We start from the raw sequence: 16,578 nt of genomic DNA, 5'->3' as shown, positions 1-16,578 counted from the left end.
TAAATATGACTTTGGTAAAGATTCTTCCAAAGTTTCTCTGAAGATTTCCACATCCTAATTGGCCACTGCAATTATTTTGGATTAGGTGATCATATCACTTCCAATATTTAACTCAAACTCCACATTAATTCAAGAAGTGTACATAAGGCTACAGCCACAGACTAAACACCCAGCAAAAAATAAAGAGTTTGAAAATAAGAACTGTGGAAATTCATTATATGTTTACATTCATTTTTTCATCCAAAATTTAAGACAACAGCACTAAGCAAAACATGCAAAGCCACTTACAACCTTATTTGTTTAAACTAGAAAGCTGATATTTTCTCTAGTGAAATCAACTGTTATTTTAAAATAAATATATCAAAGGCAAAAATACAAATAGCACCAAGCCAACATCTTGATAACACAGAAAGGAAGCAAATTGGGCAGGGTATAGAAAAGTAGTATAAAACCAGTGTTCACTAACCCCTCTACAAATACAACCTAGGCTGAAACAGCATATACAGGATTTGAAAGAAAAATTCCCAGTGTTAATGTTTAAGTAATTGTAATTCATAATCTTCCTCTTGGCGCATGCCAGATTTTATGAGAGCTATAAATCTTTAACATTATTGAGAAAAAGAAAGGTCTTGAAGACATACATGCCATGTGTATTAGCTCAGAGAAACTAGATTAATCTGCAGCAATAAAAAAAGCCAATTCTACTAAGCCTGATTAAATATTTAGGTCATATTGTTTCTGCGGCAGAATTTGAAAAACGCACAGCAAATAACATCTTTCCCTGAGCTTGAAGACTTAATCACTGTATTTTCAAAAGGCAGTTTTGCTACAACACAACTCTACAGGAAAGCCAATATGAAAGTCTTTGAAAGAAAAATAAATGAAAGTATAAGCTAATTAAACTAGTACATGTTAGTCAACACACCAAGCTACCTCTGTACACGTGGGCAGAACGTCACGACATGCAGTGAACATTTTATTACTGTTCATGTTTGATAACTTGTGTTCTAGGAAGTCCTATTAGTCACCACTCCTGTGTTCCCAAAGACAAACCCAACCAAAATACATTCTGTACTCAAACACCAATTACATGATAACAATAACTTATTAGATCATCCACTCCATGAGAACTGATTTCTATTCTGCCTGAAATGTCACCAATTAATGTTATTTCATAAGGCATAAAGAGCTGAAAGGCAAAACATCTCTCTGCCTATCTCAAGGCCAGGTTGGACAGGGCTTGGAGCAATCTGGTCTAGTGGAAGGTGCCCCTGCCCACGGCAGGAGGGCTGGAATGAGATGATTTTTAAGATCCCTTCCTACCATGGGACAGTCTAGGATACTGTGATTCTTGCAATAGTAAAATACATCATCTACATCATGCAAAAACAGAATTTTGGGTTGAACTTTCATTTCTGTTTAGTACACTGCCACTGATGACATAATAAACTGGGGTACTGATGAACCACAGCAGAAATCTAACTATTTGCTTTTCAGTACCAAGAATGTTTTGAAAGATGAACATGCCCATGTTCATGGGAGGATGTTCTGGGTTTCTTTGGGGTGAGTTTCTGCCACTGTGGTGTTAGCACAGTTAAACTGCTTAAGAATTTCCTCATTTTTCATACAGTTTAAGTATTTTAAATTATTATTCTTACATTAGAGTCATAATTAAAATGAAAGAGACCTTAGGGGGTCTCTAGTCCAACCTTCTGCTCAAAGCAGGGTTAAAATTGTATCCACACCTGAGCAGGGGTTTGTCTGGTTGAGTCACAGGAGCCTCCAGGGAGAGAGACTCTACAACTTCCCTGTGCTGCTGTGCCCATTCTGCCATGACCATGAAAAATCACATCCTTCACTCAGCCTGGAACCTCCTGACCATTCTCCCTCATCTTCCTGCCATACCCTTCTGTACAAAAAGCCTGGCTCCATCTCCTCAGCAGCCTTCTAACACACATGGGAACCTCCTGCTGTAGCCTTGCCCCAAAGCCTTCTCTCCTCCAGGCTAAACAAGCCCAGTGCCCCCAGCCCACCTTCCCACACCAGTTCCCTCCAAGGAACTCCCTCCAGTCTGGCAACCCCTCTGCTATGTCTAGAGGCCCAAAATCTGGATTCAGTTTTCTAGAACTGATTCAACACAGTGGTCTTGCACAAGCATGAGTCAACAAGCATGGCACTGTTGGATCCTGTGGACATGGATATATCAGTTCTCAAGTAATCCTAACTTGATCCTTTTCCACTGCTGGCACTTTCCTTCCTCCCTGATCCTCACCTAATGTCCTCTTCTAAGCAACATTCTCACAGATTTCTAAAAATACTTAATTCCTGCAAGCCTTCTTTTCAGATACAAGTATCCCTAAATTTATATCTTACATCATAAAGTGATGACAGGATTTTAAATTACATTACTGCAAAACAGCAGTTTGGCGGCGAGGGGTCATCATGGGGTTAAAGGTGCCAAAACAACACAGAAAAGGATGAAAATTATTTAAATGCTTAAGAAACAATTATTTGTGATAATGTGTCACAGATGTAAGTTCCCATGCCCTGAAGCAACCCTCTGTCACAGTACTGGCCAAATGTACACGACAGGCTTATGAGAGGAGTATTATCTTCATGCATGAAAGTATTTATAGTGAAGGAGGGCAAGGAAATGAAAGCCAAACAAGTTCTGGAGATGTCTAATAGACTGAAAACAAAATGAGAAATATATGAGATTCTTCTACAGAAAGGCCAAATTACTTCTGTACAGATGAAGTTCTATCGGAAAGAACAAAAGGATTTATATATTAAAAGCAGACAGAAATAACTGATGACCCATAAGCAAAAAGATATAAAAGAGCTTGGAGGAAGTATCTATTCAGATCTGATATTTCAGACAAAGGCAAAGGCTTTAATCACCCAGATGCACTGGTTACTTGGAAGGCACATATCCCCAGCAGCTTAAGGGATGGTACTATGGGAATGTTGTTTTGGAAACCTCCTGTGCTTTTATCCTTTGGCTAGACACTTGTGATAATTCACAGGCTCTGCACGGGATTACAGGGATGCTACAACACCCTCATTAACACAGGCATTTGCATCTCCGTCTGCCTGAACCTGGAAAATCCTGCGCCAGGAGACAGTGGCAAGAGAGGGGGCAGCACATGAGGGCAGCAGTGCCTGAGACCCACTGCACACCCACCATCCATCCATCCCTTCCTTCATCCACCCATCCATTCCTCCATCCACCCACCATCCATTTCTCCATCCACCCACCCACCCATCCCTCCATCCACCCGCCATCCATCCATCCATCCATCCATCCATCCATCTACCCGCCATCCATCCATCCATCCATCCATCCATCCATCCATCCATCATCCATCCCTCCCTCCCTCCCTCCCTCCCTCCCTCCCTCCCTCCCTCCCTCCATCCATCCATCCCTCCATTCATCCCTCCATTCATCCCTCCATTCCTCCATCCCAGCCCCTGCTAACTGGGGTACTTGGGGACAGACACCAGCACACAACTAATGAGTGACAGGAGCATGCCTCTACACAGCCTCATGGTAAATTTGTTTATTCATTACAAAACTAAGTGCACTTACTTTACCTAAAAGCCTGTTATTTCCCAAACTCGCTGAAGGCCATTACCATTAAATAGGCTGAGTCATTCAATGGTTATAAAGACCTGTGCACATTAAAGTTGTTAAATCCTGATTCTTTTGCCTGTACCTATAGTTTCACCCTCCATTTACAAATGTCAGATGATTCAATGTGCAATATTCTTTGAGAGCCACAAAAATGCCAGTGAAAATACAGGGTGGTAGGAAATACCTCAGTCTGAGTACTTAAGAGACTCAGAAATTTCATAAACTGTTATTTTCTATTCCCAAAATCCATTAGAAAGCCTATTTGAAAATCCTCACTGAAGTGTGGGGTCTGAATGAACTGAACATTTCCATGTGTGATGGAAAGGAAAGTTTTCAGGAGGCATTTGGAGGGCACTGACACAGGTCAGTTGGGTATTACACAGCCCTGCTTCCCTCCCTGCAGCGTCTCCTCTCCCCACTTCACACAAGTGGAGAGGGACATTAGTTCACTGCAGTGCAGAGCTGGAAAAATACCAGACGTATATAATGACATCAGTTGAAATGTGAAATAAGCAGCAGCCTGACAAGGAAAAAAAAATAAATAATGCAATATTTTTGGCTACACTTTTGTTCCATAGTAATGTTTACTTAGGACTATTTTAGTTTGTCAGATAAATCCTTAAAAGTTCATTATTCATTTCTTTAGATCAAAGTGCAGAGTTTTTTCCAAAGAGAAAATTTCTAAAAAGGAAAGGGTACATGTTGTATCAGAATAAAGCGTTAATGAGCCAAATACCCTGCCACTGGGGATAAGTTACAGGTTCAAGCAAGTCTTTATCTTGAGTCACCTCTATTTCTGTTAAGGAACACTGTCCCATAAATATGTTCCATTCAAAACAAACTGAGATGACAAAACTGCAGTTTATAGGATTCTACTAGAATGGCAAGTAATAGTTTCTTAAAAACTATCAGAATTCCCTTGGCTTTTTAAATCTCAGAAAAATCTTATACAAGACAACTTATTGATATAAAACAGTCTTTTTATAATACAAAAGCTATAAGGATCACATCTAGATATCTCTAAGGTCCCTTCTGACCCACACCATTCTATGACCCCCACATTAGACATCCAAATCCAGAATAATACAGTGGGACACGACCCAGCAAACATTTCAGTGGCCTTAACATTTTTTCCAGCTAAAAGAAATCAAAATTGCATTAGCAGAACTGGAATAATCCTACTCGCTTTCTTTACATAAACATTTTTGCTTCCAGTAGCCATCAAACTCGCAGAAAATTTAAGTGATGCAACTCAGAACAACCTCAGTCTACTCTGCAAATTCATCTGTAAAACAACACTAAAGATCTATCACAAAAACAATTATTTCTCTACAGATTTCCTCAGGTATTTCTTCATCTCTATCAGAAGAGATTCACAAGATCAACAGTTTCCAGACTCCACCAAAAAACAAAAGTTTAATTCCCCAATTTGAACACTGTATCAAGTTATGCTGTTTCCAAAGAGCTGGTGTGGCACAGTAACAATGAACGGGCCATTCATAATAATTAAAGATTTCACAATTGGGACCTTCTCCCTCCTAACTCCAGCTCTGTGTGAAACGTGTGATGCTCTGGATGCCCTGGAACAGGGATCAAGGCTTCAAAACACCTCAATTCTATGCTGGTTTGAATAACACCGCCTGCCAGGCAGCAACTTGCAGTTTTTAAGACTCTGAAACACCACACAGTTTTCTTGGAAATTGGATGGTGGAAGACAAATGAGTTGTAGTAGTGTCTTGCCCCACAAAATGACAGAATTACTCTGCTGGTTGCTGCCTACAAGTCAACAGAGACACAAAAAGTAGTCCATGAAAGAGTGAACTACCTTGTACAAAGCTAAGCTTTCAGAGTGGAGCATATTTTGATAGTAAATACCTTTTTAAGCCAAATCAGCAATCAAACTGTCATTTTTAAGGAACCCTGTGGCCATTAACTGCAGAGTAGAAGATAAGATAGTTTAATTGTTCTGCTCCACCTGAGAAGACCCTGACACAGAGAGAAGCAACTGCTTCCCCAGCAGCCTTCCATGGCTCACACTGATCCAATCTGTCCATCTGGGGAGCCCCCATGACCCGTGAGCTGGGGGTCCTGGGCTGCAAACACTTCCAATGGCACGTGGGGCACTCGACTGCTCACGCCAGATGGGGGACAAGGGTATTACTGTCCTATCAGATGCCCACTCAGAATCCCCAGCAGGTTCAACCAGGCTTAAACCAAGTTCAATGATATTTCCATGTTGGAAACAGCTGATATCAGCTTAAAACCTCACCTCCATATGTTACACACTGGCAAAAACAGGCGAGCGCACATGGGGTACTCCTCTTGCTGTTGACATGGCTAAAGCAGCATTTTAGTACATTTCACCACAACTACAATCAATTCTTAGTAACAAAGAATGCTTCTTTCCTCTTAAAAATTAACTTGGTTCTATTTACATCCCAAAGTCATGCCAGCAAGAGCCCATTTGCTACTAATATTCTCTTTTCCCTTGTCAGAATCATTGTTGTCTTTCCTTTTGTCACAGCTTTTCCTACTAATTGCAATGACACCTCCCAATTTTGGAATGGCTGATCAGCTTATAAGCTTCCCCACAGCTAATCTAGGTCAACAAGCTACTAATAAGGCCAGCATATGTTTCTTTTATTTAACGCCATTGAGATCTTTATAAATCGCTTCTGTCTCCCAATAAAAGGCACCCCAGGGATTCGAGACCCTCTGTAGGTTTGAGGAGTAACAGTGACAGAGCAGAGAATGAGGGGTATGAAAAGCACTTGCACACAGGGTAGGGAGTAGCTGTGCCTGTGAACAGCTCAAGGAAGAGAAGGCAAAGCTGCCCAAGATTTCACCAGGTGACTCAAGCAGTGTCTCCAGGTGTCGCACTGTGCACACAGCCTTGGCTACTGCCAGCCCACAGGGCAAAAGCTTGGGCTCAGGGGCTTGAAGTAGCTTGATCTTCCATTTCCACAGTGTCCTCTTCCAAACACAGCATGAGAATATCATGAAGACCCTCCATCTGAGAAGACATTAGTTTTCACTCTACTTGGAATGCTTAATAAAAATGGGATTACCACTTTTGCTGCACTGCATAGGGGTTAAAAAAAATCTCATTATAAAGAAGTTGCTCATAAACAGAATATAATTTTATCATAGAATCATAGAATGGCTTGTGTTGTAAGGGACTTTCAAGATCATCTCATTCCACCCCCTGCCATGGGCAGGGACAACTTCCACCATCCCAGGCTGCTCCAAGCCCTGTCCAGCCTGGCCTTGGACACTGCCAGGGATCCAGGGGCAGCCACAGCTGCTCTGGGCACCCTGTGCCAGGGCCTGCCCACCCTCACAGCCACCAATTCCTGCCCCACATCCCATCTGGCCCTGCCCTCTGGCCCTGGGAAACCATTTTATATCCAAGCTAGACAATAAATGCTTCCTTTTCTGAACAAAAAAGTTACAAACTATTTCAAAGTTAAGAAGAACTAAATTGTCATTGAAGATTTTAATTCTTACTTTTGAGGCAATGTCAACCAGTCAGTTCTGCAGCCTTCCGTTCTGAAGAGGATTTATTGCTAGAACTCGTATCTTAGAGCACATGATAAATACTACCCAAATGAAGGATGGAGAGAAAAATCAATATAGATTTTTCAAAGTAACAAATTCACCAGTCCAAGTATTGTATGGCAATATAAGTGTGTTGGGATGAACAAGTCATCAGCTACTGCTTTAAAGCAAACACAGAAAATTAAACAAGCTGGTTAAGTTGCAGATAAATAACCTGATGCTCTTTGCCTGTTCACCTCAGTAATATGATGTCTGCATGAAAATAATCATGGATAGGAACTACTAAAAACCACAATTTCTATCAACAGGTTTCCCCAAAGCATGGAATTGGAGAGTAGGGCTGTGGGGCCTCCTGCACTGGCAGTGAAATTAACATAAGCCTGAGGTTAAAAATCACATTTAGAAAATTTAGAAAATAGTGTCACACTGTTGTGATAACCATCATTGAAATAATTTCTTTTTAGCACAACTGATATGTGATTCAAAAGAGGACAAAAAAGAAATCTTTTATTCTTGAACAGCTCAGACTGGAGGTACTTGAGTTTCACTATCAGAAACCAAGCATTTTTGACTATTCCCATCACGTTATTTGCAGAGGCAGATTTCACTGCTTTAGTGAAACTGTTCATTACTCTCAATTCCTTCCTTTCTTCTTTTCTTTTGGTTAAAAAAAAAAGGAATGGGAAAGCTGATGCTCAGGGGGTTCACTATTGAGCAGCACAAAGCTGATGCTTAGAGGGTTCAGTATGTAACAGCTCTGGCCACAGGGCACTAATTCCAAGAAGCTGCACCGTTTATTATTTAACCTGTGAAGTCTCTCAATGTCTGCTGCCGTGGGAGCAGGAGCAGCCTCTTTTCTCTGGGGCCTGCCATTGTGAACACTTCTCTGCTATGATTAAGAGATCAGTAAACTGAGATTTAATTTAATGGCCCAATTAAGAGATGAAGATTTGAACCCTGATTGTAAAAACGTTGTCTATTGATAGTTCCTACAGTGCCATTACAGGCTTCCCAAGCCCAGGCTCCCAGTGTGCCTGGTGTGATTTCAAACCATCCCCAGAGCTGTGCAGCTCTAAGCAACATAAACCCCAAGTTCCAATAGTACCAAAGGAGAAGGAATAAAGGAGGGTGGAACCAGTTTTCATGTTGTGTGTTAATAAATGAATAGGTTATAAATCAGTCGCTGAACATCTTATTAGTGTTATCTTGCTTTTTGATTGCTGAAAGATGACATTCCTGAAATTAAAGAGCTTTTTCAAAATAAGGTTTCCTAGTGTCAAAGGGCTTCAATTCACAAATCTGGAACAATTTTAGGAAGTTTTTTATCTGAAAAACTGCTCTAATTTAACCCCATCCATTATCCTGCTGTAAGAAAGATGCTGGAATGATGAGCTTAACAAAATTACTGCACACTCTATTAATCTAATTCTATTTGCTCAATTTAGACATCTCAGTTGAAGTCTGAAATACCAACTTAGCTCAAATCTTATAATTTAAAAATCACAACTCCTGTATGAGAAGAAGCACTTCTGTTCTATACTCACATTTCCAAATGAGAATTAAATTAGAAAGCAAACAAGTTTGAAGCATTCATGCAACCTGGATTACGCTTCAAAGTTTTTCCCCTTAAGAAGTGCCTTTGATTTTAAGAACTCCATCTCACTAGTTCTTTGCTCCAACTATCGCATTGCTATTCTTCAGTGAAAGAGGAAGCTCTCTGCTAAAGAGTTTCCCAAAACTACTGTGGACATCAAAGAAAAAAGGCAAGAAAACAGAATGCTCAAAGATCCCAAAGTTGTGTGAGAGACAAATTTGTTTATCTTCCTATGTGAGCAGCCTAGAGAATTTTGAACCAGTAATTACATCTCATTATTGGTACTGCTAAATGATATAATTAAGCAATTGGTATATTTTAATTTCATCACATTCACACACTAACAATTTCAGATTTTTCAGTTCAGTGTGGCCTCTAACACACAGGTCAGATCACACAGGTCTTGCTGCTCTATAAGCATTTTTCTCCTTTGTTGAAACACAGTGATTCACATGAATTTTTCTGAGCAGAGAATTGATCAGAAGAGCAGCCCTGAGGAGAAGGACCTGGGGGTGCTGTGGGTGAGAGCTGGACCTGCCCCAGCCTGAACCCCCCGTGCCCTGGGCTGATCCCCAGCGTGGGCAGCAGGACAGGAGGGGGATTGTGCTCCTGTGCCCCTGTGCTCAGGTCAGAGCCCACCTGCAGAGCTGCCCCAGCCCTGCCTCCAACAGCACAAGGACGTGGAGCTGCTGCAGCCAGGCCAGAGGAGGCCACGGAGATGCTGCCAGGGCTGGAGCCCCTCTGCTCTGGAGCCAGCCTGGGACACCTGGGGCTCTTCACCTGCACAAGAGAAGGCTCCAGGCAGAGCTCACAGCCCCTGCCAGGCCCTCAAGGGGCTCCAGGAGAGCTGCACAGGCACTGGGGACAAGGCCTGCAGGGACAGGACACAGGCAATGCCAGAGGGCAGGGTTGTACTGGGTATAACGAAAAAATTTATTTACAATTACTTTAAGGAAAATATTGAACAAGGTTTCAAGCAACCTGGTCTAGTGGAAGGTATCCCTGTCCATGGAATGGAAATTGGAATGAGATGAGCTTTAGGGCCCGTTCCCACTAAAACTATTCTGGGATTGTATGAAATACACTGAAGTAGCAATACAACATTCCTGTAGAAACTCACACATTACAACTTAAAGACAATTTTTAGTTCACCAAAAACGAGGCTTAAAAAACACAGTTTAAAGTAACATCCTGTACTCTTTTTCCTAAACAACAGTCATAAACATTTTTACTCAGGAAAATCCTATCAGACTTCTGTAAGAGGAAACCATACCAAAAAATTCAATTACTAACACAGAAAACCATAAAGCAAATAAATGGTTTGTCTGGGGAGCTGAAACTTCTCAAATACAGCAGCACATTTCATCAAGGATAGCAATTTTCACAATAGCTTAAGAAACATAATCAAGCCTACAAAAAGAATGAAGACTTTTCTGAAGAGTAAAAAGGGAATTCAGGGCTTCATCTTCCTCTCAGATGTGAGGAACTACAGCAGTGCAGTCAGATTTTACAAACATGGATGTCTAAGGACACTACTCACAACTTATTTTAAAAAAAACAGAAACACATTTACAGCTGGTACACAGGTCTCCAGCTTTGCTCTCCAAGCAGGTACAGCAGGGCTGTGGTGACACTCAAGTACAACCTACTGCATCCCACAGGGTGCACAAGCTACACAGGTCTCTGATCTGTACCCCTTTAAAGCACACATTCTTCTCTAATTCCACTTGACTCCTACCAGCATCAGGAGAATTGGCACAAACCTCTTTCCTCATGTCATTCCCTGAATCTCACTGAAACCTCTGTGTCTACCAAAGAAATCAACAAAAGTGCAACCAACAGAGTTCTTAGTGTCTCACACAGCCCTGCACATGAGCAGCTGTGGTGATAATGCAGAAAAAAAGGGAAAATGGATGGTGTTTATAACCCCATGAAGTAATTTAATGTTACAAGTCCACATCTAATCAGTGAGGTGCATGGCAACCTCTAGTGGCACATGCCTGCTTAGGAAACTGCAAACATTCCAACACACGAAGCTATAGGAAAAGCATTTGCCTGAAGTGATCATTCCTCTTCCTGTCACTAATTTTATTAGAATGACATGAAGAGGAGATGCCAGAACACACCTGATCCAAGGAAGACCCTCCAAGTGTTCCATACACTACATCAGTCAGGCCAAGCTGCAGAAAAGCCAGATATCAGGAATGAAATCTGTTTCCAAAGAGGTTAAAGGAATTAATACCTTTATTCAGGAATTAACTGACTTGCAGTGTCAAGTGACGAACTGTATACCTGCATTACTATGCAAGTATATTCAAACATGATTTTAAAATACTACAAATAGCAGCACTCCACAGTGCAGAGCAGTACCACCCTCAGCAATCTGCTTGATAAAAGAGTAATTAAATACAAACCCCTGAGTAATTAAACACAAACAGTGCAGAGAATCTCAGAATCACAGAATATTCTGAACTGGAAGGGAGCCACAAGAATCATTGAGTCCAACTCTTCAATGAATGGCCCAAACAGGGATCAGAGAAGGCAAGGATTTCAAAGTCAGGGCAATCTACAAGAGAGGACAGCCAACACTAAATGAACCCTGGATCTTACTAGGAAACATTTATTATTTCTATTTTTAACTTCCAGCAGCTGCTTGTGATAGATTTACACAAATCTGACAATTTTCATGCTTTGCTGGAACGTGATACAAATTACCCAACATTATGAAGTTGTATTTTACTGAGCTCTTAAGTGCACTACATTGAATATTCCCAGCTCATTCTTTCACAGAAAATAGTCTTCAGAATTTAAAACAATTGGCTGTCTCTGCTCAGAATAGGATTAGGAAAAAGCCTGCATGGAAATGGAATTAATTCTCACATTAAGGAAGGAGTCATTAGAGCATCTGGTGAGGTTTAAATTATGACTGTCTATTCAGTTGTATTGCTAAGCAGATTGTAAGTGTTTCAGAGCTACTTAATTTAGAAACCTATACCCTGAAATACTTCATGTAATATAAAGTACTACTTTGTTTTTCCTTCGCAGAAAACACTTTCTCATTAAGACGCTTGCACTCTGACTGTAAAGCAGAATAGGAGTACAAATACACATATTCTGCTTTGGCATCATGGAACAAAGCTGGGTCCATCACTGCTGGCTAAATTTAATAATTGTGGATAACAGACTTCCTAAAGTAGAAAAACAAAGGACCATACACGACTCAAACACCAGCCCCTTAAGAAATACGTGGATTTGTACTGCCTTTCTTGGTAACCCAAACTTCATAGCAAATCTAGTGTATTTTGAGAGGCAATCAGGTTAAAATACCTCCTCGATTCCCTGCCAAGGAACCCAGGGCTGTAAAGTTCCTGAGAAGAAAATGTAGTAAAGTCTAATAGTAGACAGGCTGCTCCTGGAACTGGCTCTTCCTTCCATCCTGCCCATGTCCTAGTCCCACAGGACATTTTACAACAGATTTTAATATATTTTTAAAGTAATGTCTTTTGATTTACAAGCAATCATGATCACAGCGACAAATTAAATTCCAGTCTTGGTGGTCATTTTTGCCTATTGTCCAGATGTACAGTTTTCTAACTCCAGAATATGATCCTCTTTCCTAATATTCCTCTTGTTTTGCTGGTTCTGTTTCAAATCTAGAGTCACCTCCTTCATTACAATTTTCACTTAGAATAATATGGAGTGCCTGGCTACAAGAAGACAGAAGCTTAAAAGCAACATCATGGAATTCCTTTGGACTACGTAAGAATGTCAGAGTATGCGTAAAACAGATCTTATTACCCTTGTTTTGCTTCTTCAGTTGATGAGTATGACCATTCTCTCTACCAACCCTTACACCACTTCCAGGCAGAACAATACAGCTCCAACTCTGCTGGCACCCAATGGCTGGGATAGCCAGCATCCTCCTCTCTGCTGTCCCACCAGACTAACATATCTACAATTCTCCAAATGCACTGAGAGCTCAGACTAATTTGTAGGACCATAAGATAAAATTATAGAACCATTTAGGTTGGAAAAGCTCTTGAAGACCATCGAGTCCAACCATTTCCCAGCACTGCCCAAGGCCACCACTGATTCACATCCCCAAGTGCCCCATGGATTTTAAACACCTCCAGGGATGGGGACTCCAACAGCTGGACTTGATGATCTTCCATTCTGACAGAATTTCCTTTCCCTGTTTTCTGCTATTCACCCCTTTGCCTTCTTTCCACACACAGCAGCAGAACAACTCTGTCTGCCTCCAATGAGAATATCACAGCTAAAAATCATGCAGCAATGTTAAAGTCATGTTGCAACTATTCAGGTTGAGAGACATGAAGAATAAGGCTCCCAAATGTTAGAGGATCCTGATAAAATGCTGCATGAAATGAGTGAAAAGAGAAATTCTTGGGTCTTGAGACTAGCCAGATAACTGCTTCCTGTCCCAAATATCACCAGAAGAACACATGGTACTTTGGGCTGCAGAAAGATGTAGGATAAAATAGAACAAAATCAGGACCCAGGATTCTAAGAACAAACTCTGAAGCAGCAAATGAAGTATCACAGTAAGAACCAGACCAAGTTTTTGAGAGTCAGAGACATGTAGCTCACACTGCACCAGGAGCTCATTTCAGAACATTCATTTCAAATGCTTCAAAAACTCAGACTTCATGTCTATGATTTGAAAAATGAGCACAGCAAATATTCAAGACAATGTCTGTGGCAAGTAAGGGGAAAATAGCTCCATTTCAAACTCTGAACCCTCTTTACTTCTGCCAAGGGTATGAAAAGAGGGCAAGTATCAGGCAGGTGAAAGGCACTAACACAATGCATTCATTCTGGTAACCTGTCCTACTTTTACCACCAACCATTTTCAAAGGAGAAGTGTCTCGGAGAGAATTAAATCCTCAAGAACAAGCTGTATGTCATGTTAACCCAGTCCTTGACAAAGTGTACAGGTACACAATTATTATTTTTGGCACGCAGTCTGTACCTGACAGGCCCTGTAACAATTTATTCCGGATCACATTAAAGAGGACCTTCCCAGTTTCCCTTGGAGCGTGGAGCAAGGCTGGCTGCCAAGATGGGAAGGATGCCTGGCACAGGGTTACCTGCCTTTACAATGTGCTCTGCAGCACAGAAACACAATAGGAAGGACCACCTTCAATATCTGCCTCTTCAAAGTTATGGCCTTGTTTTAGAACTAGAGCAGATACTGACTATTGACTTCTATATGGGATAACAAATTTTACCATTTGAAAAGCACAGATCTAGGCTTTATTGCCCATATATGCAGGATATTGTCACAAAATGATCATTTAATTATGTCTGATTTAAAAAAATAGACCTTTTGCCAAAGCTGCAGGAAGAAATAAGCTGAAAATCCATGCTGTATAGTACTTGAGACCCACCACTCAGTGCATTTTTATAATGACTGAATATATGACTGAATTTATAATTCACACAAATCCCTGAAAACCTTCTGTTTTGAAGGCAGCTATTAAGCTGTTCTGTTAAGAGGATCAAAAGGCAGAAGTTTCTCAGACAGAGAAACTAGTATTTTTTCAGTCCATTCAGAGCAGGTTCAAATACAGAACAAGTAAGATTTATTATTCTGGGATTGTTTAGTTACTCAGTTATCACTTATGTTGTTTAGTTCATTGGTATCTACTAATGCATATAAAATTAACGTTTCTGTACTAATAAAGCATTCAAAATTCAAGTCTCTCTACTCCTGAGTTTCAGCAAAGATGGTTTTCCAACAGAGTCTTTACATTTACCTGATGATCCTCTGAGCAGCATACTGGTGGAGTGAGCGGAACTGCGCCGACATATTTGCTAAGGCTGCCAGACAATTTGTATGAAGGTATTTGTCCTGCCAGAAAGAAGAGGAAAGATAAAAAAAACCAAACACATCAAACTATTCATTGGACACGCACTGACACCTCTTGCAGGAATCACTCAAAAGGCTGAGTAATGTTTTTTGTTTTAAAAGCGCAGGCAGAAATGCAAAGTGTATATACTTGGCGATGTTTGAACATGTTTTCTTAAAATATAAGGCTTATAAAAGTGATTCTATACAGATTTCAGAGTCTATACATGCATGCATGTATAGACATGTTTGTATTTGTCTTTCAATGTTTATTTACAATTGCATCACAGCCGTTACATATACAGAGACATTTTCCTCCTCTCTACCTTCCTCTCTCTCCATCTTGTAGCCTTATCCTAAAACTTTCTACTTCATAACTCATCTCCTTATTGACTCTTTCACACCATTCCATATATCCTACAACTCCAACCGTATCACACTCCAGAGCACTGGTCCTCATTTCAGCATCCCTGAAACCATTTGACCAGATAAGCATTTTTCTGATGGCCCTTTCAAAGTCAAGGGTTCTCACAGAATGAAACTTGTCCACTTATCCAATCCAAAAGGGATTAATTTCCCTATTCAAGTCTGAAATACTCATTTACGTAACAGATTCTAAATACTACAAATACATGCCAAATTTGTTCTTGTTCTTCCAATTCTTTTTATCATAGAAGTAAAATCCTTAATTTTTCCAGTTTAAAATACATTTAATATTTAATGTAAAATCTCTGTGCCTTTAATTGTTGAAAATATTCAGAAATGAATGATACTATGTTCATATTTGCAAAAAAGGTAAAAAACAAATCCTTGAAAAATGCACAAAATCAATCTAGGCTATTAGGCTCTGAAGTTAAAGCAGTTTTTCTTTGCCAGAGCTCAAAAAGTCTTCTGGCCCAGTCCCTGCTGTACTTCCTAAAACAACTAACAGTAAATAGACCTGAATTTCCCATTTTTAAATCATTCAGAGACAAGCAGTCTGTAAGGAAGCATTTCTTCTCATGAAACTAAGGAACTCCTTCTTCTCAGCTGAAGATGAGCTTGATACCCAAATGAAGGTCTTTAGAGAACCATATCACTGAACTGGGAGACAACACAGAAATTGTGTTACAAGTTCACAAACACTTAGTTAAAACAGCTGATCTTTTTTCTTCCCTCCTGCAAAACCAGATGCCAACTGGTTGCAACAGAATTAATAAAATCCCACCGCCTGTTTGAAACTGAATTCAAGCTGCTGAGGTCAGGAATTCACAAAGGCTCCACGTAACTCTTACCCTTGTCCGTGTCATGTTGTACTGGATGGTTCTTATCACCACCAGTATCAGAAGACTCCCAAGTGAGATCTCTGTTAGGACACGCTCAGCATACCAAGTGATGTTTTTCAGTATCTGCAAAAGAAAAAAAAAAATAAAAGAACAAGGCTCTTCAGCACCTCAGTCTGAACAAGAACATAGGAAGCTGTCTGGAATCTCACATTCCTTAAGACATGAAAATTAGTTTCCAGTCTCAAACGTGATTTAATTTTTGTACTCCAAAGCATAATTAAAACAAAATTAAAAAAAAAAAAAGTCAGACCTCTACAGCATTATCACCTAGCAGATCTCATCAACTTTAAGTCATATGGAAACACACCAAAGTGTAGAAAGATAATTACAGTTGGCAGTTCACTAATTTCTATGCCCTGTGCCACCACACTCATATACTTATTTTGATCTTACCCTTTACATTTTATAAACTCTCCATTTACACACAAGACACCTGAATAATTCTGCCAATGCCTTGCCATTTTCCCTCATCACTGGCTGAGCAAGAGGCAGCACACAGGAGCTCTGACTGATGGGCAAGAGCCCATACACTGAAGGTTAGGGGCAGATCAACAGTGTGTTGGCTCCACACTGGAGCCCATAATACTTAGAGAAAGTC

The 16,578-nt window shown here is 40.4% G+C and overlaps 1 protein-coding gene across 2 annotated transcripts in view; it reads right to left on the bottom strand.

Annotated features, from left to right (window-relative positions):
- Positions 1–16,578, bottom strand: part of DYM (dymeclin) — a 212,691-nt gene that overhangs the window by 101,093 nt on the left and 95,020 nt on the right. For both annotated transcript variants that reach the window (XM_083882932.1, XM_083882931.1), the window contains 2 exons: positions 15,930–16,043; positions 14,564–14,658 (listed from right to left, as the gene is read on the bottom strand). In XM_083882932.1, coding sequence (XP_083739058.1) covers positions 14,564–14,658; positions 15,930–16,043 — 209 coding nt within the window. The remainder of the gene's footprint in view (positions 1–14,563; positions 14,659–15,929; positions 16,044–16,578) is intronic.

The sequence above is a fragment of the Zosterops lateralis genome (genome assembly GCF_965231275.1).
Source record: "Zosterops lateralis genome assembly, chromosome: Z".
Taxonomy (NCBI): domain Eukaryota; kingdom Metazoa; phylum Chordata; class Aves; order Passeriformes; family Zosteropidae; genus Zosterops; species Zosterops lateralis.
The sequence above is the reverse complement of the archived record's forward strand: the minus strand, read 5'-3'. Positions and strand labels throughout refer to the sequence as shown.